General features: G+C 49.0%; 4 protein-coding genes and 1 non-coding gene across 5 annotated transcripts; 1 reads left to right on the top strand and 4 right to left on the bottom strand.

The window, feature by feature from the left end:
* Nucleotides 1-4122: 4122 nt before the first annotated feature.
* Nucleotides 4123-6342, bottom strand: FMAN_11332 (related to rat SNF1, Celegans unc-51, Dun1p and other protein serine kinases; the record flags this gene model as incomplete). Its single annotated transcript, XM_041834132.1, has 1 exon — nt 4123-6342. The coding sequence occupies one exon, from the start codon at nt 6340-6342 to the stop codon at nt 4123-4125; it is 2220 nt and encodes a 739-aa protein (XP_041684426.1).
* A 3773-nt stretch (nt 6343-10115) lies between these two features.
* On the bottom strand, nt 10116-10205 carry tRNA. The gene is given in 2 exon segments: nt 10116-10150; nt 10169-10205. It is a non-coding gene; the product is annotated as a tRNA-Glu (tRNA).
* Nucleotides 10206-11250: 1045 nt separating this feature from the next.
* On the bottom strand, nt 11251-12965 carry FMAN_11331 (uncharacterized protein; the record flags this gene model as incomplete). Its single annotated transcript, XM_041834131.1, has 2 exons — nt 11251-12691; nt 12748-12965. 2 exons carry the CDS (start codon nt 12963-12965, stop codon nt 11251-11253), a joined length of 1659 nt encoding a protein of 552 aa, XP_041684425.1.
* Nucleotides 12966-15961: 2996 nt separating this feature from the next.
* Nucleotides 15962-17611, top strand: FMAN_11330 (uncharacterized protein; the record flags this gene model as incomplete). The annotated part of the gene is made up of 4 exons (XM_041834129.1): nt 15962-16151; nt 16199-16740; nt 16790-17397; nt 17449-17611. 4 exons carry the CDS (start codon nt 15962-15964, stop codon nt 17609-17611), a joined length of 1503 nt encoding a protein of 500 aa, XP_041684424.1.
* A 4795-nt stretch (nt 17612-22406) lies between these two features.
* Nucleotides 22407-22685, bottom strand: FMAN_11329 (uncharacterized protein; the record flags this gene model as incomplete). The annotated part of the gene is made up of 1 exon (XM_041834128.1): nt 22407-22685. One exon carries the CDS (start codon nt 22683-22685, stop codon nt 22407-22409), a length of 279 nt encoding a protein of 92 aa, XP_041684423.1.
* Nucleotides 22686-23156: the final 471 nt, after the last annotated feature.

Genomic DNA, 23156 nt, shown 5'->3' with positions numbered 1-23156 from the left:
GGAGAGCTCAGATGGAGGTTCAAGAACGGGAGGATGAATAGGCGGGCAGAAACGCCCATGACTATCGGTACGTATAATAATAAGGAAGAACGCTCGAACGGACGGTACAGGCAAGAGCGAGCAGAACCAGACCAAGAACGACAACCCAGCGGACACTACCAGGACTGGGGTGTCTGCCGCCTGTAGGACAGTGCAGTGAGTCGCACCAAAGCAATGGCCAGGGCCTGCTAACGTTATCGTTCCCCAGACTTGACGCAGCAGCTAGACAAGATATGGGCGATGCTGTGATAGGACCATCGATACAATGGGAGCCAGAAAAAAGACGGGGAATGTCCACGGCCAGAACGCCAAGTAATGCGCGTGAGAGAGCGCCAGCAAAAGTTCCCTCGCCAAAGTTTCCCAGAAAGGCAACCCAATATGTTGTCTAGAGGAGGCTGGAGTGGGCTCTTTGAGGGAGATAAGAGGGAAACAGACATATCCTCGGTTCAGCAGTTCCGAGGGTTTATGGTTAAAACCAAACACGGTCAAAATCCATCCAGGCACAGCTAAAACATGGCAGCAATGACTCTCAAAACCAACGACTCGAGTTACCAGGCAGTGCAGAGGCGACAATAGAGAGAACGACCTCAAGAGGACGAATTATGAATTGGAGATTCAGCAGCACAGAGAAAGAAGGGCCGATAAGGCTGCACTAGAAACTTAGGAAGACAACGCCATCGCTGGGGTCGATGATACTCAGCCAGTGAGATGAAAGCTTTCAGGGGTGCGCTTGTGAGAGCATGCGACCAAACGGCCCAAAGCAGAAGGTGGACAAGACGGAGACACCACCCTAACTTAGAAGCACCAATCATGTTAACTCGATACGGCTCTGGGGGCTCGTACCGACAGGGAAATCTGCCGAGGGGATGAGCATTCCAGCGTGTTATCCTGTGTTTATGCTCTGAGAACATTGAGTTCTGAGATATTCCAGAAGGCTTCGTTATCTTGGTTTTCTCTCTCAGCTCAGCTGAATCAAAGGCACCACGAGAGGCAAGACGCAACTCTATTCCCCTGATATTGTCAGGTGCTGCAGGAGTGACAACACGATCGGCACGGCACATTCGGCGGACAAGAAGAAATGGGAATGGTTTCGGAGAAGCCTGGGATGGACTTGAACTTGGAAACTTTACTGGCCGTCCGATCGCTTCGGCCGTGGCGCACGCCACTGTCTGTTCGACCTGCTGTTTCTGAGGCCACACCGTGAGTTGGTCTGAGTGGCTAGTGACGAAGTTTGCAGGCGTTGTCACCCTGGAAGGATTGCTGCTTGAGCGCGAATCAGGGTACCGAGACACAGGCTCTGTTGCGAAGCTCAGTATCTCGACGCGAAGGAGCTCTATCGATCTTCAGTCAGTCTACTCCAATCAAATGAGGAGACTGCCCTAGGACAGTGGTTATCTTGCAAATTAAGGAAGACACCATGTTGTGGGGGAGCGAGAGCCATGCTTCTTACTGGCTCTGTAGCCAAGCCGGCACCCGCCGATAGCCTAGAAATGAGCCTTCAAGGCTTTCCTGTCGTCCACATGGCGCCGTTGTCTTAAAAGTCTCGTTTTCCCGTAATTTGTTCCGAAGAGAAGGAAATTCCGAATGTTCAGAAGAGGACTAACAACGCCTTACTGAACCCAAATAACGCAAGATCAACCTTGGGAAGTGTTGCTTGCCTGTATGATTCGGCAACTGCAAAGTTCAGAGAGAATCATTTTGTCAGTTGTGATTGATTGTTCGCTTTTACGAGAGGGTGCGGATGGGCTGAAAATGGAACGTTCCATGTTGGCTGGAGCCATGACAAGCCATGCCACACAGCCCCTGGTCCGGCAACGGCTCCCATAAGTCGAAATGAACTCGGCCGAGAGAGCGGCCGAGTTATCTGGAAGAACTGATGCGTGTCGTTGGAAGATAACGAGTTGCTTGTTATTCTATGCAATACTCTTCAGAATATCACACGGATATGACCGTCAATGCAATTCATCAGAAGAGCAAGTCTTTGTCTCTAATTCAGGTTGCTATGATAGCGTCTGTTCTGTGCCCGAGTGTCCTGGGGATATGACCCAAGACAGCATAGTCAAGCCCATGCTTGCCTTGCCTCGCCTTGCCTCGCCTTGCCTCGCCTTGCATGTGAGTTGCTCGCTCGATGCCGGCACCCCCTGTCCCCTGCTCCCATTGAACGACGGAGATCATGCCGCAACTCCATCTCGCACGATCCAGTAAGCTCGTCATCGGGTCCCTGAAAGCGGTCACTGGAGTTTACTCCATAATATCACTCCAGACGTCGTGATGCTATTACGAGATTTACGGCGTCTTTCTCAGGGGTCCAATTAAAGCAGATTGATGAAGAGCAAGCCGCTGCCAAGTCTGAGATCAGCAGTAGGGTCAAGCCACATTGTACGCGGTAATCTGGTCCGCGTCCGCCGCGACTCTAGCTAAATGCCCCGAGACATAATCTGCGGCCCAGTCGGTTCATATCGCTGGATGCGGCACCACGTCTGACAACGTCTACCGCTAGCCTGCTTGAGGTCCTCCCTACGTGTTCCATCCGTCCTTCTTTTCTTCCTTTCGAAGGACAGTGATAAGGGGGAAATTCAAGGCAGCAAGGGGGAGCTGAGTTCCTGTGTTGATACTGAACTGTGTGTTCATTGGATGGCTCCGGGTAGATTGAATCGACTCATGACTTCATGGTTCGTTGTCAGTTGTCCCCAGCAGATAAAAATAGCCACATCAATGGCCGGGCTTTGCAGATCTCTTAGCTGATACAGAGTACATACAGAGGGGCTCCAGCTGATAAGACAAATGTGACCTTGTGTTAAGCGACTGGTCAGTCATCAACGAGGGAGAACAACCCCCCCGAACAGGAGTTGGGCGTAAATATAAGCATATTTTGTATTGTGAGTCCAAGGCGTCAACTTAAAGCCATCAGTGAGTGGCATTACGACCCGAGATATGCTGTGCAGTGCAGTCAAACCTTGAGACAAATTAACCTCTGCAAGAAACAATAAACGGGCCGGTAGCTCTATCAACGTCGACCGTTGTCAGACTCAGCCCATGAATGAAGAGTAGCATGTGACCAAGATAACTGAACATACATAGTAATAACCCTGTACTGTATGGGGGGATCTAGTTATACAGCATTTTTGAAAGCATGGAGAAGCCAGACATGTCTAGTATGTGGAAGACAAGCCAACTGGGCGTTTTGCGTTTTCAGAAACTGTTGTTCTTTTTGCAAGATGGGAAAGATAATAGAATGTTCATTGTTTGTATGCCTTGAGAAGGCATTCTTGCACATAATGACGTCGGTGGAATCAGACGATGCTGATAAGAATACGACAAATGGCTTTTCAATGCGACAATTACACAGCATTCAAACGAGGGGGGGTTCACGCAGCAACTGCCCCAAGTCGTGCTTTGGAAACCATCACCATATGTATTGCCTCATAAATGCGTAGCCACTCTTACCAAAGTGCATGTTATTCTAGACACAAGTCTGCGTAGTTGAAGCCGCGTAGGAACAAGTAAAAATTATCTTGTTGAGGGTTTCTCACGGATGAAAAGGTCGCGCTTGACATTTGGCACAAGAACATAATAGAGTATAAAAACACCTTTCTATCCATTTTGGTATAACCTTTTTCTACTCCTGAAAGCCTACGAGTGGTATGGTTTAATGTAAAAACGAAGAAACAAAGTGGGTAATCGAAGGATAAGAAGACAAGAAAGGATGTCAAGATAGAACGAACCGAACCCAAGACAGCCAAAGCACAAATGCCAAAACACAAACAAATGCTAGAATTACACAACCGAACCGCATCATACTAATACCCATGAAACAACACCTTCCGTCATTCTTCCTGGTTTGATCAATCCGTTACCCATGTGCCCCTTTGTCCCGTCATGTAGTCGTATAAAGATTCGTAGAAGGGGCGCGTAATAGATTGTAATGTAGTTGTAAGGGAGCCGCCGGCGTGCTGGCAGCAGCGCAACCGATGGTTTAAAAAACATCGAGTTGGTTATGGGCAATATTCGAGAACAGACCTCTGGTCCAAGTTGAATGAAGTCAAGATACTTGCTGTGACTTTAGAGTCGGACAAGTGAATGTCAGGAAACTTCCTCGCCGTCCTTCTCTTCGCGGAAACGTATTCCGCCTTCGATATTGATAGCACCCTGAACCCAGGGGGTCTTGGCCACCTTATCGACGGTCCAACGACCCCTGGCTCGCCTTAGCAACCCTTCTGTGATCTCCATAGCACCGAGGAGACCCTTCTGCTTGAACTTGGCTTCGTCGCCATCGTGATCAGTATCATCGCCGTAGTATTCTACCCATTTCCATTCGACTCTCGCGATGCGGTGGCTAGTGCGACTACGCATGCGATGCGCTTCACTCATACCTGGGTGAGGATCAAAGGGAAGTCGAGCCTCAAGAAGAGCATACAGAAGAACACCGAGTGACCAAGCATCGGTTGCTCGTCCATCGTAAGGTTGCCCCATGATGACCTCGGGAGCTGCGTAGTCTTCTGATCCACATCGAGTTTCCAGTTTCTCATCATCGGCGATGCGTCTCGAAAGGCCCAGATCACTCAGAATTACCACTGAGTAAGGGTAGGTAGCCCAGTCGATCGATGGGTCTGCAAGCTCAGAAGGGGTGAGGTTGACGAGGACATTCTCGAGTTTGATATCTCGGTGAACAATTCTCCTTTCGTGGAGATAGCTTACAGCGCCAACCATTTCGGCAAATATTCTTCGCAATAGAGGCTCCTTGAGCACGCCACGATGACTGGTCGCGATATCAAACATATCACCTCCAGGACAATAGCTCAAGACAAGGATGGCCCGAGTAGGCTCAATGCTCCAAGCTTTTAGGTCGACAAGTGAGGGGTGGTGGATCGAAAGCATGATTTCAAGTTCACGTTTTAGACTCATCTCAACACGTTCCTCGCTGGCGCCACCCTTTGGACCATGCTCGCAGACCTTCACGGCAACTAAAGTCTTACGGTCAAGGCTTTGTTCCGGTTTTGGTGTCAGCCTTCCGTGGTCAACTTCGAAAGAGTCTTCGTCGGGTTCAATCTGGCTTGTAGCTAGCATGACCCTACTGAAGGTTCCCTGACCAAGCATCCGCACGGCCCTCCATCGGCGCCGCTTCTTATCATTGCGTCCGTTTGCTTCGAAATATTCGAATTGGAGTCCTTTGGGCTTGCCGGCGCCATCAGCAGAGTCTCGCGAAGACTCGCTTGGTGGAGGAGTTGGTGGCTGGACCACCGAAGGAGTAAGTCCCCGCGATTCTGCGAGGTTAAGCTCCCTTCGAAGCTGCGGTTCATGGGACCTTGCTGAAGCCTCGGCATTGGGTCGTGCTGAAACGGATATTTGTCTCTTAGGAATACCCATAGGATCAGGAACGTATTCGCTCACGCTTCGGTTTCGTGTATGCTGTCGTGGCTGCTGGTTAGAAGGCGATTGTGTATGAACATGGTCGCCAGGCTCGAGGGTTGAATAGATTTTACGTTTGGCACCATTGGAAAGTGCTGCATCAATCGATTCACCTGTACTCGTAACCAGAACAGAGCCCTCTCCTACGCTTTTGAGGCGCTGTTGGGGAGGTGACGCAGAACCTGCGCTCAGCCTCTTCCAGGGTCCTGGGGAATCACCCGACATGAGCGGGCTTGGAAGAGGCGTCATATCCCCCATGGCAGAAATAATAGGACTAGGTACCAAACTGCTTGTGCCGCTGGCAGAACCAAGACTGTTAGTCAAGGCAGCTTTCAAACTTGGTGTCCGGGAGATGGGATGAAGGCTGTTGGACGAAGCCCTGTGGTTCAACGTCAACGAGCCGCGGGATGAACCACTGCCATTCCCGTTGCTGTTGTTAAATGATTCACGGCGGTCTGGGGTTACGGGACGTGCAGCAAAGTCAGTTGAGATACGCAATGATCCCACAGGACTGACGGAGCGTCTTGGAATAGCCGGTGATCCAATGGACAGTGTATTGGATTGTGGTTGCGGGAGTTCGCCCTCTTGTATGGAAGTCGGTGCTATTGTATCCGCACGGAAATGAGCAAGCGGCGGCGTTGTGACAGAGACATCAGGAAGCGTGAAGGACGACAAGGGACTGGTGGACAATGTAGCGTAGGCGTGGTCGTACCGACGGGAAGTTGGTGTAAGGGAGGCCCCAGCACGAGAAGGTGTATGTGCAGGAACTGGTATGGGACGAGAAGTTGAGCGAAGGGAGGTATCACGGCCTCTAAAAGAGTTGTTTCCTGTATCTTGAGAGTTGTCGTCGAGGGGCAGGGCCGTCGCAGTTCGGGGGGCGTGGGGCGTGTTCATGGCTCCGCGCTGTCGGGTCGTCGGAGTCGCTTAGAACCAGATTAAGGTCTAGCGAATTTGTAGGAGGGGGAAAGTTGAGCAATCGTCGTTTGTTTAGATCGCGAGACTGCTGAATTGGCTGTCAGCCTGCTGCGAATGAGATGAGTACGAAAATGGAATTGGCTAAGTCGCTGGATTCCGAAATTCAGGTGGGGTGACGAGTGTTGATATTCAGAGACAAGGCAATTATGAGATCTTGAAGACCTTAGGAACGTACCTTGGCGCAAGGGAAACTCTGGGGGAATGCGAATGCGTCAAGGGAGCACGGTGCTAAGGAATGGGCTTGGCGATGCTGGTTGAGGGAGCGTTGATCGAGTTGAAGGAGTCCAAGGGGTTCGTTTATAAGGACGAGGAGAACGGCGGAAGGAAGAGGAGAAATTGGCCAAAGGCTCTTCTATAACGCGAACATGAGAGGCGATTCGAAACGTCGTTCAGAGGAGGGAGGGTGAATGTGTCGACAGTGTCGCTCAAACAGAGCGAGAACAGGAGAAAGAGAAGAACAGAAAAGAAAGAAGAGGAGAAGTCAAAGGAGTCGAGATCGACGTGAACAGCCAAGATTTGGGTGGTTGATCGTTCGTGGGTCCAGCACAGCACAGAACAGAACAGTACTACAGCAGTAGCATGGAAGGCCAGGCCTTTGACCTTTGAACTGTGAGAAGCACAAGACAGGCTCCCTAAGGGAAGGGATGGATAGAAAACTGACGAGCTGATCATGGGTGACAGAAATATCTGGGCAATGTCTGTGATACAATAGGAGATGTTGATGATTGCCTTACCTGATTATTTTAGCCCCCTAACCCGAGGTCTTGGGTCTTTTTGCGCTCCGAGGGGCACCGCACTTGGAGGGCGTGACTGCCACTAGCTTCAAGGACTAGCTAGCCTCCACTAGCACAAGTGCAGGTGCGATGTGCTAGGTTAGCACCGCCTACCTGTAGAGATTGACCGGGGATCGGAGCGGGTCCTTCCTGTCTGTGACTCCTTCCGTCTGAACTCGTCTCGCTGTGTCGTCTTTTTGTTCCTTTCTCGACTGTTTGTGTTTGAACTCGCTTTTAGATCAATCCGCTTTCCTTCTCTTTGTATCTTTCTTCCTAGAGTTCTACCTCATTGGAGAGGAACTGACCTTGTTTATCACCGCGGGAGTTCATCCACTAGACTCTGCTCGAAGCTTTGGCAGCAGGTGAGGAAAATTGGGGCCGTCACAGTGATAAGTCGATAGTAGCTTTAGGTAACCCTGCAGCGTTGAGCGCTTCCAAAGTTACCTGCACACGATGGAATTCTTATTGCTAGGTAGATGGATGGTAGGGTGGATGTACTCTGTTCGGAGACGAGAGGAAAAGGAGGGGTTTGAGGCCGGGATTAAGTTAGGTTTGCGTTGAAATCGGATCCAGGTAAACTCTGTTTTGCTGAGTCGTCGACGCTCGTTGATGTTGTGCAGGCGATGGTGTACAATTGAAGTGACGGCACCTTTAATGAGGTGCAGGGAGCTACAGATACCTAAGTATGCGGCAACGGTAACTGTAGCAGTAGCAGTGGCCAAGACACACTCGAGAGCTTGGGAACCAGGACAATTGGTCTCGTGCAGGAACGTCAAATATTGCAATACGGTCACTTTTACGGATATGGTATGTTGTTGGGCGTGGCGTGGTGAAATTAGAGGTCACGCTGAGCTGGGCCGGGAGTGCATGGACTTGTAATTTCCTGGGGAGAAGATTTTGTCCTAGGGTCAAAGATTTCCCTCAATTGAAGATGCAGATTGATTGCAGATAAGGTAAGAAACAAAAGATCCGGTGGAAACAGAAGGTCAAAAAGGACTCTGCATCCCGTGTTGGAATGGGTAATGAATGGGTGGATGATTCATGAAATTGGTGTGGAGGTTGATGATATTAACGTTACGATATCTTAGATACCACCACCCAACAAATAAGCCGAATGCCCAAGCACATGGAAGCGCTGACAGCTGACAGACTACACGAGTATATCATCTATAACACGAGCCTCAATATTAATTATTCCGTATTCTACTTATTATATGATTATTTCCACTAATTAGCAAAGACTATACGAGGGGGGGGATTACGGGAATTCAGTAGAGTTTAGGCAATTAAGTTTACCAAACAAACCTAGCTTTTCGGGGAGGCAAGCTCAGACAGATCTGATAGCGAACTAATTGACTCAGTTGAGACAGTGAAGACAGACGCAAATTACAGAACATTGTGAACCTAATACAGTACACTTCAGTACTTTACACTTAACTTACAGGGGCTTATCTGCAAAGTAACGTTTGGCGCTGTGTTGCTTCGTTACACCTGCATGCATTGCCCCATATTTCCTCGACCTTTGCTGTCTCTTTGTGGCATCCCGAGAGAGGGAACCAGGATTCAACATAAGCGAAACACAGATGGTCGCGCAGTAATGATGGTGACAAAAAGCGCCGGCTTCAGTTTTATGTGTATCACCCACCTGTCGGCTATTCATTACTTGCATTGGATCCTTTTGCTCTTGTATTGACGCTGGTATCAGGCAAACATTAAACCCTCACCAAAATCCATACCAAAAACCAAAACACTCTCTGGTCTCTCTCTTTCTATCTTGAAGCTCTCCAACTCTCTCCACTCTCAATCCCCGCTGCCACGCCGCCCTATCCCACTGCCGCTGCAGAGAGCCCACCAAGGCGGCCACTAAGAGCCCTATAATCGCCCACCCGCTCCATTCCTACGCATTCCTGCGATCGTCCCTTGATTCCATTGCAAACTGGTCCCCTCACCCCTTGTCACTTTTTGCTCTGTCATGACGTCGATAACTGCAACTTCATGAGTCGTCACATGTACCGCTCTTCTATGTCATCGCCCGATCCCTCCGCTCCGGGCCTCCGGTCTCTCGACTGCCGAAACCCCTCCGGGTCCTTCGGCGTCCGTAAAATACTACCCTCACCTCACTCACCGTGAGTAAACTCCACGGAATGTTCGCTTTGCCAAGTCTTGGTACACTCCGACCAATAACGCCTTTGATGTCACCCAAGGAAGCGTCTCAAATGAGTAAGACGATTGATTGCACCATGAACGAACATACTTGAATGCCGCGCCGTGCCGTAGATCCTTTCCGACCACTCGCGTCACCGAGCACACATCCATCATTTGTCAGTTCGAGCTTCTTTCACGCCTCCGAAATTCGTTACCCTTGGATCTGATCCTCTGCCTCGACCACATGGTCCATCCGCTGACATTATTGGCTTACTTGCAGCGACACTACTTATAATTCTACTGACCATCTAAATGACAAATTATACCAGGCGCTGAAACACCGTGGTATCCTTCTGAAAAGGTTCAACACGTTTTTGGATAGGCTTTTTTATCCAGTCGTCAGGGGACGCCGTCGTCACTTACATATCTGTACGTTGAAGTTGTGACCACACTGTAAGTCAACATTTATCGTGAGATGGAGACAACCAGCCAGGGAACACGTTTCGCAGAATTGTTTTTGCTAGGCGGTATTCCATAGAGCTTACACTCATTGCATACTCTCTTTGACACTATTGCACTGCACTTATAAATGTCTGCCTTGGCATAAGACATAATAGAATAGATATATTGCAAAAGATCTAAAAGATCTAGGCAAGGACAGGCAGGTGCAAAATCTCTATTTTATAATTATAAGTAAATTAATTACTTTTTATATATAAAAATAAATGAAGATAAAGATATTATTATTAATATTAAACCAGGGCAAAAGAGAAACTCCGGTACAGGGAATCGAACCCTGGGCTCCGCGGTACTAATCCCCCAGGTTATGAGAGCGCGAAATGTTAGCCACTACACCATACCGGATGTTGCTGAAGAATGAGGTTGTAATTAGTCTGTATGTCTGTCGTTCAACAGTGGCTTAACTATTGACAGTTCGCTTGCAAAGAAGACGCTTAAACTAGAGCAATCGCTTCCATCACGGCCTTTTCTACAATTATACTAAAATACTCGTGTTTATTAAAGTACTGTATAAGGTCTCTTATTACTTATCAGAGGCACAACAACTTGTGTCTTACTCGAGATAGAGACCACGAGGTCGATGGTTCTGGGATATAGACTTCTCCTCATGCCGCTACTGTCGAGGTGCTACTAAACTGAGCCAGTGGCTTTAAAAAGAGCGCTACTTACTGAACATGTACGGTATATAGATAAACTGTCGTGATATCTCACTTCTGAATCCATTGCGTTGTTGCCTGCCTGCATTGTTCGTCAAGCATCCCCAAGAAGATCGCAAGTATGCAACCCAACACTCACAAGCATATGCCACAACGAACCCGACAACACAACAAAAAGTCATGTTCAACGGCCACTAATGCAGGGGTATTTTATTCAAGACATGCTGCCGCCAATGGCCACACAGTTGAGGTTGTTGCCTCGCTGCAAACGCCAGACCATCCCCCGCGCAAAACATCATGATGCTACTCTGCCCTTACCCATTTGACATCATGAAAGAGAGAGTCAATAACAATAAAATAAGCTTTTATAAGATGGATAAAGTCTTTAAAGATAAATGATAAGGTTCCGCTTCACTAGACTGATATACACAGCCCCGGGAGGTCGCCAGTTGTGGCCTCGAAAAATGATACCGCTTTCGTCCAAGATGCCCACCAGCTAGTCTTCTAGACTGATCCTTCTGTCAAACATCTGGATTCTCAGTATGAGCAGAGATTTCCCTCTTTGTCTCTTGAATTCATTCCTGATAGTGTCTTCGTCGTAACAAAATGTTTAGTCGTAAAAGCGTTAAACCCCCAAAATCCTCGCTCAATATATATACGCAGAGTCATATTTCATATCGTGTAGAACCCCCCTGTATGATGAAACACAATGCAGTAAGCAGATGCTGCGGGCATCATGTCAATCCCAAGGGAGGCATCGCACTACCGTGCCCATCCTCACTCCAGTGCCAATCAGACACTTGCTGAGCTTCCCAGCTGTAAATACCCCCCGGGCTCACGGCCGCAGCGCAGGATTCAGGCAGATTTGCAAAGGTGCCAGTCTCCCTGGCAAAGTCTGATAATCGTGTGAGTCGTAGCTCATGCACCTGGGCTGCCTCGTCGGCCTCTCCGCTTTTGCGCAGTGCAGACTCGAGGTTTGCGAGACATGTGAGATGGATCCTCTCGTCGCCTTGGCTGGCGGTTATGAGGCGAGATGCTTCGCGGAAGCAATTGATTGCCAAGGAGAAGTCGCCCATTTGATAGCCGTAGTTGCCGAGTTGAATGTTCATACCGGCTTGTTGTTCTTCGTTCAGGTCCCAATCTTTTAGTGTTTGAAGACACTGCATTGCCTCTTCTATCTTGCCCTCGGCTGTTTTCGCATTGCACATGATGCCTGTTTGTAAGATTGCAAGTTCGCGGAGCCAAGGATGTCGTAATTGCGTGGCTTCTGCCCGTGTTCTGTATTGTGTAGCGACACTAAGTGACTCTGCTGTTTGGCCATGATGGACAAGGCAATCGATGTGATCGCAGTACAAAATTGTGGTCAGGGAGTTGGCGAACCCAATTCGCTCCTCAAAGAGAGGTACGAGAGAAGAGTAAAGCCTTGTGGAGAGTTCATAATGATCGGAGAAGTCCTGAGACCCAATAATTTTCCAGATTCGTGTCACCGGGTGATCGTGACCCAGTACAATAGGTACCAAGCCAGCGAGGTAGTTCATGACAATGTGAAGAAGGTCTTCCTTGTGAAAGCGACGGAGATACCACAAGAGGAAAGCTGTGCGTACTGCGAAGACTGGGCTCTCGGAGGCGATTATCTCCTTGAGCGACTCAAATGCTGGAGTGAGGAGAGTGCTTATTGAGATCTCGTCTTTTCTCATCATTGACCTGTTGACAAGACCAAAGCTGGCGACCACACGTTCAAACAGCTCAACGCTTCGGTCGCCAGGCCTTAGGCTGACACAGTCACCGTTATATTCATGGTTCCATATTCCGTTGGTGAAAGAGGTATCGAAGTAATCCCTGAATAGATTGAGAACCTGTTCGACGTTGGAAATCTCCTTCGGTGGTGGCAACGAGTGACGACTCGGTGTTGGTGATGGTGTTCGACATTGGACCTCGAGAGTCGTCTGGATGCTGGGCACAACACCCGCTCTGAAGCGCGCCACAAGGCCTGGATTCCGCCGGATGTATCTGTTTATGTTATCCAGATCGACTGGTTGGCCACGAATAGTGAACTCTGATATCTTTCCCTGCGCCTCACGCTCGGTCCTCAGGATAAGAATGGCGAGAACCTCATCACTCTTGAGCTTCTTATCAAGACCCCACTTCCAAATCCTCGATTTGTACATCTTGACACTGCCAAAAGAGTCAACACTCGAGACTTTAAGGAAGAGACGAAGAGGTTTACACACGTTGCAGTGAAGCCATGCTCACGCTCGAGGACTTCCATGACCTCTTTGAGCGGGCGCTTCTCTTCCTGGTAGAGCTTCGTGATTACTGGGCGTATCTTCTCCCATTCCGAGCTGGGAATACGTCTTCCGGGTGCGCAGCGAGGGAAGCTCATATCGGTGTCGTCAGAGTCACCGGGCGACGTGCGACGCCGAGCGGAGAAGACGCTTGAGGTAGCCATCATAGCATTTCTGGTGGGTTACGGTCTGCGGTGGTAAGGCTGACTGAGGAAAGGATGTGGTGCTGACGCGGCAGTTGCGAATGAGTAATTGTCAACGAAGCAAGGTCCCATATGAAGATTTATGGGAGAGAGAGTGAGGAAAGACGTCACATTAAAGATGAAGATGAAGCCGAGCAAGTAGAAATGGATTTAAGGCAGGTAATTAATTAATGTTCAAGGTTTGACATGTTTAGGCCCAAACCCTGTCTGTTAATCCCCTCTCATCAGCGCAGCGCAGCGCGGCACGGCACAGACTGGATGAGGCAGCCTTGAGGGATCACCCCAGTCTGTCCCATTCAGCCCAGCCCCGTAGGGCCAGTGAGAGTGTGACAGTACCCTACCTTAGGTACTGACGGAGTAAGGTAAGACGGTTTCAACATGGTGTCTCCCCCCCTCCTAGAACTTATTTAGCGATATCTCACCTTACATCTGTGCTAATGTACTGTATTATCCATGCCACACGCGTTTCTAGGGTGGGGGCCGTTTCCTCGAGTCATCCATGTCGTAGGGAACCCAGAGTCACAAGTCATGGGATACCTACCTCGACGGATGGATGATGTGAGTATGCCTTGCGATAATCTTAGTCCTGGTGTCTTGTGCTTATACATCGGCTCATTTTTGTTTTTTCAAACTCCTTCATTCATATAAGATAAATACGCATTTATTGCCATCATGGTAAATCATGCCAGTCTTTTGACATTCATGTAACATTTGTTGGTTTCCATTCCTTCTTCAGCCCTACAGAAATGAAAGCCACCTACCGCCCGCCCCTGTAAAATGTACGTGCCCCATAAGCGCCCGGCTATCTCCACTTCTTCGGGAGCGAGAGGCGCTCTAGCAGCCGTTGCTCCCTCCCGTCGCATTCATCAGGGACCGACACCCACCTCAGCCCTCGGTCGAGTGGTCTAGATCTAGCAATCACTGCCTCTAGCTAACTGATTACGGAGACAGATCGATACACAAAGGGTTCTTTGTCAGTGGAGGCCTGAAGAGCAGCATGGTTTGCATCAAGCTAAGATATCTATCTACGTCAACAAGCATCTACTAGACAGTTCTAACAAAGCTCAATCTTGGTAGGTATGGATAGTTGACAACAGGTAGATCTAAGCCTCACGATGGCGATACATGTCACTACACAGAGGTACATGTTATAAGACTGCACTTAGAATTATGCAGCAAAATGCTGCATGCTTATTGCAGTACCTACTCCCAAAGCTCATCAACCTGCAGCAAAACAAAAAGGAACCGATCTATACTTCCGTGCAACGCATAACTCAATACCAATCCGTGCAGTACAAAGAATATACCTAAAATGCACTCGCTGTGTTCTGAGGTCTGTTAAGGGAAGGGGGGATTGGTAATTGTACAGGATGATTAGTCGGGTCAAGGACTGAGTGGACTCTCTAAAAGTTTAGAAACGAGCGCATAATGGTGGTTGGAAGTCCTTACGTCTCTGTGAAAGTTAATCGCCGGACATCCACTGAGACAAGAGGAATATGATGGCACCGCTTGTTTCTTCGCATTCATCACAACTATGTTCCCTAATTACTCGAGGCCCATGAGTCTGTTTAACACCATTTCAGTGCGCAGTAGCGGTAATTGATCTATTATTTCGAGAACTTTTATCTACTTAGATATAGTGTTGTATCTTGTAACTGAGAACTGGGCCGCTTCAGTTGTAGTGTTTGTATTAGCAATGCATAAGCGTGAGAACTTTGAACGCAACTTCTATTTCGGAGGTTTGTGTTCGTTTATTTTCTCAAAAATGAATGTTAAAGGATCATAAGAAAGGCCCACCAAAAGTATATTCTTGTTGATATCATCTCCATCTTTTAACTTCGTTATTGAAACTATTGGACGTCTTTCAGGTAACAAATAGGACACTGCTGTTTGACTCCGCGACTGAACCAACCAATACTAAGCTCACGCCCATCTCGAGATACCATAGCAATCTCATTTCTCATTCGACGTTGCCACCATCCTCGTCTTGTCGGGAGATACCTACAGCAGTCTAGGCACCAACTCCATGCCCTACTTGGTCGACCACGGGCGTCCCTTGGCCGAAACCTTCGGAATAAGTCGCCCATGTTCAAACATGAGCATAACACTACAGAGGATGAAGAGTCTGATCTATTCCAAGTGGCCATGTGCGATTCACGGAGAGGTACAGAAAGGCCGCACAGCCGCGAAGTGGCGAGTAAACTTTTGCAGGTCATCGCTAACATGATCTTGTCCACCTGTGGCGCTTGGTCGAAGATCATGGTAAGAACCTCAGGGGGCAGCTTGAATAGAAGAGCAGAGCCTGAAAGGTTCTCAATAGCAACCTCGAAGGATGAGTCGCTAATACACAATGGCTGGTTGAGGCTCGTCCACACTGTTGAGGGGACTCTGAATTGAGTTGTAGAGTAACAGGTCTTGGGTGCCGATGCTCCAGGCCTTCTTCTGAGCTGAACCGGCATGGCTCAAGCTAGGTGCAGGGCGTATGATTCAATATGTGTTGTTGATAAGCATGAGTACTTCACTTGTGAATGATGGGGAATTGGAACAACAGTTAGCTCCAACTAAGGTCATCGACTACCTCTTGAAGAGCATGGTGACAGGTCATTCAGATACAAAATCGTTTCTGTTTTCGCGTTAAATATAATTTTAAATGACTTGATTATTGTAGATATTAATTGAATGTTTGAACGCTTGGGTTTAAGAACAAAACCTTCTTTGTTAGTTAATTACATTGTTTGGTTGATGGAGCCAAGTAAATCGTGCGCTTGTGCGCCAAAATCACCTGGGGAACACCTCGCGCGCTTCTGATTGGGACTGCTGGCCCTTAATTGCCCGCTCCACCCCGCGACGCCAGACGCGTAAAGTCGCGTCTCCCTCTCTATGCCTTTTGCTAACCAATTCCACTCCTTGTCCAATTTCCACTCCATCGATACAGACATTCAACAGACAACGAAATCATGTTGCGGCAAGACTTTAGCCGAATTGATCCCAAGAGGCGAAATGTCGTTGACCATCGCAAGAAGCAATTCGCGGCGCCTACATACAAAGATCTCGACTATCCCCATCGTCTCAACTTTTACACAGATCCTCCCACTGCGGATATCACCCTCGAGCAGTTTGAGCAATGGGCCATCGACAGACTCCGAGGTAGGCTGCGGGAAATTGTGATAGTGGGCGTATCTAATACTCGGTAGTTCTCGCTGAACTCGAAGCCTGCTCGTTTCGCAACAAGACTCCTGCCGAGACTGCAACACACATGAAGCCCATCCTCAAGAAGCACCTCCACCTCGAGGCCAACAGCTCAGGCTCCAAGAAGATCTTTGAGCAACGCCAAAAAGACCACTACAGCCATTTCATCCTCCGACTTGCGTTCTCGTCTACTGAAGATCTGCGCCGTCGCTTCACACGTGTCGAGACGATGCTTTTCCGCCTGCGACTCAATGATGACGATCTCGCCGAGCGATCTGCCTTTGTCAAGACTCTTGGCCTAGACTGGTGTGAAGACGTAACAGATGAGGATAGGAGGGAGTATGCCGCGGAGCTGGCTGCCTTTGCTAGCAACCGAAAGAGTGAGAATGACGACGATACATGGTTCAAGGTAGACTGGGAACGGGTTCCCGAGCTAATTGAGAGCCGAAGAGTGTTTTTGAAGGCCGGAAAGGCGTTTGTACCGGGCCGAGAACAGGCTGGTATGGTGGTTTCGGAGTTCAGCTCGCGACTGGAGCGACAACTTGAGGTACAGCAACTGAAAACCTGTTGCCAAGATCTGAACTGACAGCGCGTAGTTGACTGCCCGTGCTCTTCCTCGACTTGACGAGGACGACCGGCTCACACCAATCCTCAACCATCTTTCCAAGAACTTCATCACCCCCGACGCATCATACATGTCCAGCACCGCCGCTGTGCCCGGCGCCGAGATCAGCGCTGCCAACATCGACAACTTATCACAACACTTCCCAGCCTGCATGTCTCACTTGCACCGCTCACTACGCCGAGACGCTCATCTCAAACACTATGGTCGACTGCAGTACTCTCTCTTTCTCAAGGGGATTGGCCTCAACCTGGAGGAGTGTCTTGTGTTCTGGAGAAAGAGCTTCCACAAGATCACAGATGATAAGTTCAACAAGGAGTACAGATATAATATTCGTCACGTTTATGGTGATGTCGGTGGTGATTCCAACCGAAGAGGTGGTGGTTACAGTCCATTCAGTTGTCAGAAGATCCTCACCGAACATCCTCCTGGTCCTGGTGAGGCCCACGGATGCCCATATCGGCATTTCAACATGGAGAACCTCTCAGCACTTGTTCAAGCTATGGGTGTTAATGATCGCTCTGTTGTTCAGGGCGTTAAAGAGGATAAGGATAAGCAAAAGTTCCACATGGCGTGCAATCGGTAAGTCTATACTCATTCCTCGAACAGCATATATACTAATTGCGATCACAGTGTATTTGAGCATCTGCACAAGCAAGAGATCAAGAAGGCCAAGGATGAGGGCGTCATGACACAACAACAGCTCGAGACCATTGTCCACCCCAACGAGTACTTCAAGCGCAGTTTCCTGCTGAAGAATCTCGGAAGGGAGACGGATGTTAAAATGGAGGGCTGATTGCTTTACGGTCGTTGGTTTACGGAAACATGATGTTGGCATATGAGACGTTTGCATGTCTGACTTTGTAATTATGGGCTGTAGGAACTGGGAGTAAGGCGTTGGAATAGCCTTAGTGTGAGCATGCATGAAAACACCTGGGTATGTGCTCAAGAAGACAATCTTGGCAATCAGAAATCGAATATTCTTAGAAGCAGCATAGAAGCTTCGCCCCGTTGACCGCCGGTGCACACAACAGCCCTATGATGCTCAAAAGAAGTCGAGTTACACGTACACCACAACCTCACCGTTTCGCTCATCGTAAGGGATTTCTGACCTTCATGTACATCATCTTCACACACCTTGGTCTATTCCCGCTTGGTGACCGTTTCGCCAAAAGAACCCATGCCAAATACTGCAAAAGCAAACCGTTTAGCAGTTTTTTCCCTCACAGGCGACGTCACGCACCCATGTCAGTGTTGTTTTTTATAGACCGCCCTGTTTTTGGGTCTGCTCGATAACGTAACGGCGGTGTCGTGGTGGCCTGCACGATGAGGTCAGAGGACGGGATGACGAAAGGGGGGTGGGTCATATTGGAGTGAGGGCATTCGCAGGGTCTCTGCGGGAAGATGCATGTTTTGATGGTGTGTACGTGTCTGTGCAAGGGAATTGCACGGAAGGGAGAAAGAACCCCTTTAATCCATGCTCTTGTTGTGCTGTTTCTAAATACGTGCTTGTTTTTGCTATTTTTGAGTTTGGGATCTCGGGGGTCTTGAGCCTCAAATGGAGAATATCTGATCTTTTGTGATGATCTCCCGTGTGCTTAGTTCTCCACCAGAGAAACCCATGAGCTCCATTTCTTTTTTTTATTCTCTCTTCCAACATTCAGGGCCATGGTTTAAGCACTCTTCTCTGGGTTCTTCTTTTTCATTTCGGTGTGGCTCCTGTCACCGCTCTGACCTTGTTAATAAAGGGAGCAGAGAAAACCCTTGACGCATGAGAAAACGTCATCCCTTGCGGCACTCGAGGTGAAGCTAACTCGCGTTGGAGTTGGCGCGCGGGGACCCTATGACATCTGGCTGCATGGCTCACGGGCGCAACCGTTTTCTGGTTAGACGGGTGAATGTGTATGGACCTGTCGGGGGTGTGTGAGACGGGTTAAGGAAAGACAGAAAAAAAGCCCTCATTTGCTCCATGGGAAGACTGAGAATTGAGGACGGTGATAACATCGCGACGTTGCTGTGCATGGTGGTTCGATAGTTAGACGGTTAAATCGGCATTAAGACGGAACTGCTCAGAGTCTACTCCGTACGGAATCACCAAAAGCGTTATTTCCTTCGGACGGATCGGCCTCGGGATGTTTGTCGCTATAACCTTCAGATCCGTCGATGCCGCTGTTGCTTTAAACGGACGACATGCCGAGCGAACGCCCTGAATGAAGTTCGGGGGGGTCGGATCTAGACCGGTGAGTTGAGTCTCACTATCTATCACGGATGAGAAGAACTCCGGCGTTGATTGTCTTGTAGCCTTGTCAGAATGATCAATTGTCTCTGAGTATTGCTACTATCTTCTAAGACAAAGTGACATTCAGTGCATTCTACTCCCCGACTCCACCACTTGATCCAACGCAAGGCAAGACAAGGGGTTCATTCTTTGTCTCACGTCTCATGCCAAGAAAAGGAAGAAGTCAGTGACATGACAGCCTCATAATTGCTGCATGTCAGCTTTTGGAGCGGGCGATACGATAGATAGACAGACCAGCAGGCTGGGACATGTTTTTCTCACTTCCATTCCCATTTCTGTCTGTCGTAAAATACCTACCTACCCTGGCTTCACTGCAACCCCTGCGCGCCGATGAGGTGCTATTTCGAGCTTGGTCAAGAACGGGACTGAAACCCTGGACTGCAAGTTGAGCAAGGAAACGCAAGGCACACGAGCAGGAAATAAAGCTTGGCACGGGGACTTTGAAAAGGTGCGGTGCCTATCTTGGACCTGTGAGATAGATAATAGTTAGTGCAGCTACGAGGTCCTGAATCGCAGAGGAATCAAGAAATGGCCATTTCGAGCAATTCGTAGTCTCGGACTGTTAACCTTCCGGCACTTGAACCCGTCAAGCCACCGCCGCCATCTTATTTCCTTTATTTTTCGCTGCTGCCTTTGACGGAGCCGAGGATGGCGAGCGAGCGGGGAGTCGGGCTGCTCTTAAACAGAGTCTTGAGGAGTCTAGACCTGCACCTCCTCTATTTGAAGGATAACGGCAGATGCAGCTACACAAGCCAATGTTACATTCCAGTCCACTCCAGTCGACTACCGTAGCACTTTTGTAGACGCACGCATCCCCTCAACTGCCGCTCCAAAGCCAAAAGCTCTATCTATTGATGTTCCTCTCAACCTGCTACTGGCGCGATGTGCGGCAGGAGGACAAGTCGTACATTAGCTCCTCCATGGTTATGTGCTTTTTTAGATCACATCCATCGTGTGGCTGGGATGTTCTGAAATGCCTATTACAGTTAAGCTCTTGGCTTGCAAGGCTTGCAGAAGCGTGACAACGGTGCTGGGTAACTTGCAGTTAGGCTATGAGCTATCTTGGTGCCTTTTGCGGATAGTCCACGGCACTCAAGACTCCACTGTTTGCATCTGAGGTGCCGCACGCGAACTGACATTGACTTTTGATGGTTGGCTGGGCAAAACCTAAGCTGCGCAGTCGACAGCTGAAAGCTCCGGCTACGATTTGTAAGGGCGAGCACAAGTGCAAGTGTGACTGAACTGATTGAGTTTCAAGTGTCATCGTGACACGGGTATAGGTAGACATTACATAGAGTTTATGCAATGATCGCAAGCCAATCTGCATGTGAGTGCGGCACCACTGCACTATTGGATCGATTGGTCTTGGCCTTGTTCTCAGGGCACTCATATCCATGTCATGTCACGTCGTCGTAATCTCGACGCATCTCCGAGACGGCTCTAGACCACGACGAGTGGGACAGTGGGAATAGCCTCAAAAGAGAACGAGGCGGGAAGTAGAGGTATAAAAAAAAAAGTGCAGATGCAGCTGCAGCGGCGGGTACGGGTGCAAGATATTGAATGGAACTTGATGACTCCACTAAATCTGCAGAAATAAGCAGGTAAACCGAAATAGTGGAGTTGCTCTGGGCTCTGTTAAAAACCCTAACCGAGGAGAATTGCCAAAGTCGGGATAAAACCTGGAGTGACAGGCGGAGAAGACCAGAAAAGGGGAGGCGAAAAAGGAAAAGGACAGGTCTCAGAGTCTCAGATTAAAGTGAAATGAGTCGAAGCGAGACCGCCATGTCTCCATTCCCAGCTCCGCTCTCATTCCTATCGATGAAGCCAGACTCAGACTCAGACTCAGACTCAGACTCAGACTCAGACCATGAGAACGCAGCTCTCTCTCTGGGCTGCATCAAGAGAAATGATTACGGAGAAGTTGGGGAGCCAAGACGTCAGCGGCTGGTATGTGACCTTTCGGCAGCCAACATCGAGTCTGCAGTTGAAATTCCTCTTGGACAGTCTCTGATTGGTTCTGAGAGGGGGAGGGTAAAAATGGCAATCACCGTTTGGGAACGAAATAGCCAATGGCAGTATTTCCGACCCTGGTCGGATGTAAATACGTGCTAGCAATGTGAGAGACGGCACGTAGCGCCGAGGGCTGCTGCTGTAGCCTGTAGTTAGATAGGCACTGGGACTGTCAGAGGTCAGGTCAGGCGTCAATGGCCACCAACTAACTACATGGCAAACATGCAAGACACAGATGAGATTGGTGTGAGAGCACAATGCACAATGCACGAGATACAATGATATGATGAGATATGATATGGTAATTTTTGATAAATTGTATAAGCATGTATATAGATAAAACAGCCTGCCCATGAGGCTAAAGCCATGTGCCAGGCACCAGGCCGTGGTCTTGCGTGTTTCTACCACGATGAAGAGAATCGAACAAGTAAAGTATTCAAATAACCCCAAAAATATGCGAAAGCGCCCGGCGGCAATAAACAGGGTATCCGTGGGTATACAAGAAGAAGAAGAAAACCGATAGTGTGACAAATGTTATGTATCCCATCCCAAAGAAAACTCCATACATGAAGGTCGTCAAATACACAAACATTGGTGGTCATTAAAATTGAAAAGACAGCGCCTCGGTGGTATCCATAACGCATGAGACAGTGAGTGCAGTCTTTCTCTTTTGGAGGGGTTGATCACTCGCAGGCTGGGCTGGGCTGGGCTGAGCTGAGCCGAGCCTGACAAGTGCTGATCCGGAAGCTGACGGGGTACCCATACATTGATGCCGGACATGCCGCACCCAATCACTCGAATGCCCTGAACCTCAAAAAGATGGGAATGGTCCCTGAGACTTACAGGTGTTGAAAGGGTGGGGTTTGACAGTATCGTTGGGTTTTGCTTCGGTTGTTGTTAAGAGGGTGCCAATTTAGGTCGTCCTCGCATGTTGATGTAGATGATCAACTATGCTCTTATGGCGATACATGGCTTTGCTCTTGGTGTTGATTGGGTATGCCAAATGCAAGAAATGGCTGGCTGACCCTAATGGCGGGAGGGGGATGTATTCATGCGGCACACTGGAGGGTTAAGAGGCGGATATCATAGTTTCTTTGCGCCAAAAAGGTGGTTGTTGTGTGTTGGCTGGCTGGTTGGAAGATTCATTGAATGCTTTGGGGATTAACCGTCCATGTCGCAATGTGATTTGTTTCCCTCCATCGAGAAAGAAGAAACAAAAGCTGAAAGTAGTTGCGTGTTACTCGTGTTCAGGCCTTTAATTGTTGTGTGTTGGTTGATTCATTTATTTGTAGCCGACCATCTTTGCGCAGCGTTCGCAGTAGTAAAGGTTGTGTGCGATGCGAACCATTCCCATGGTGCTGACGTCGTCGGTGGAAGTAGCCTCAACTGAGCGAGCGCATCGCATGCAGCGAAGAACCTCGACAGAGGCGATGGGGAGGGCGATTGAGTCCATGCTGTATCTGTGTCCTGAGCTGGAAGAGTCTGAGTCGGAGCCTGATGAGGGTGTGGATGATGTTGAGCTTGTTGAACCAAAGTGGTGACTTGAAGGTCTGGCAGACATGATGATGGAGACGAGGTTGGTGAGGGCAGACAGGGCGGGTTATAATATAGATAAATTCTGAGGTGAGGTGATGTACCGCAAGGGTCAGGGCAAGGAATAAGAGGAAGAAAAAGAAGCTAAAGCCCTTTTTTTCTGTTTGTTTCAAGTGGATGGGGATGTGCTGGCGCCTTGGTAATGTAATTGCTATGCTGCTTTGTGCTCGCTCTTGCTTGAATGCTTCGCCCTCAAGGGGGACTGTGCTGGTTAAGAAGGATTGAAGACCGACCAGGGGCCTAGTCTCTTGAACTCTGGAGCCTTGAAAACAAGCCCGTCCGGGGGAGGGGGGTGTATCTTGTGTTTTGTCTTGACCTGTCTGAGCCTGAACGGGACTGGGCACTGGGGACCAGGGAGGGCTACGCTACGCACGCTACGTCGTGTACGTAGACGACAGACAGAGACAGATACGGTACGGTACGGGCGGACGGTACAGTT

Source organism: Fusarium mangiferae, assembly GCF_900044065.1.
Source record: "Fusarium mangiferae strain MRC7560 genome assembly, contig: FMAN_scaffold008, whole genome shotgun sequence".
Classification (NCBI taxonomy): domain Eukaryota; kingdom Fungi; phylum Ascomycota; class Sordariomycetes; order Hypocreales; family Nectriaceae; genus Fusarium; species Fusarium mangiferae.
This window is presented reverse-complemented; position numbering and strand designations above follow the sequence as displayed.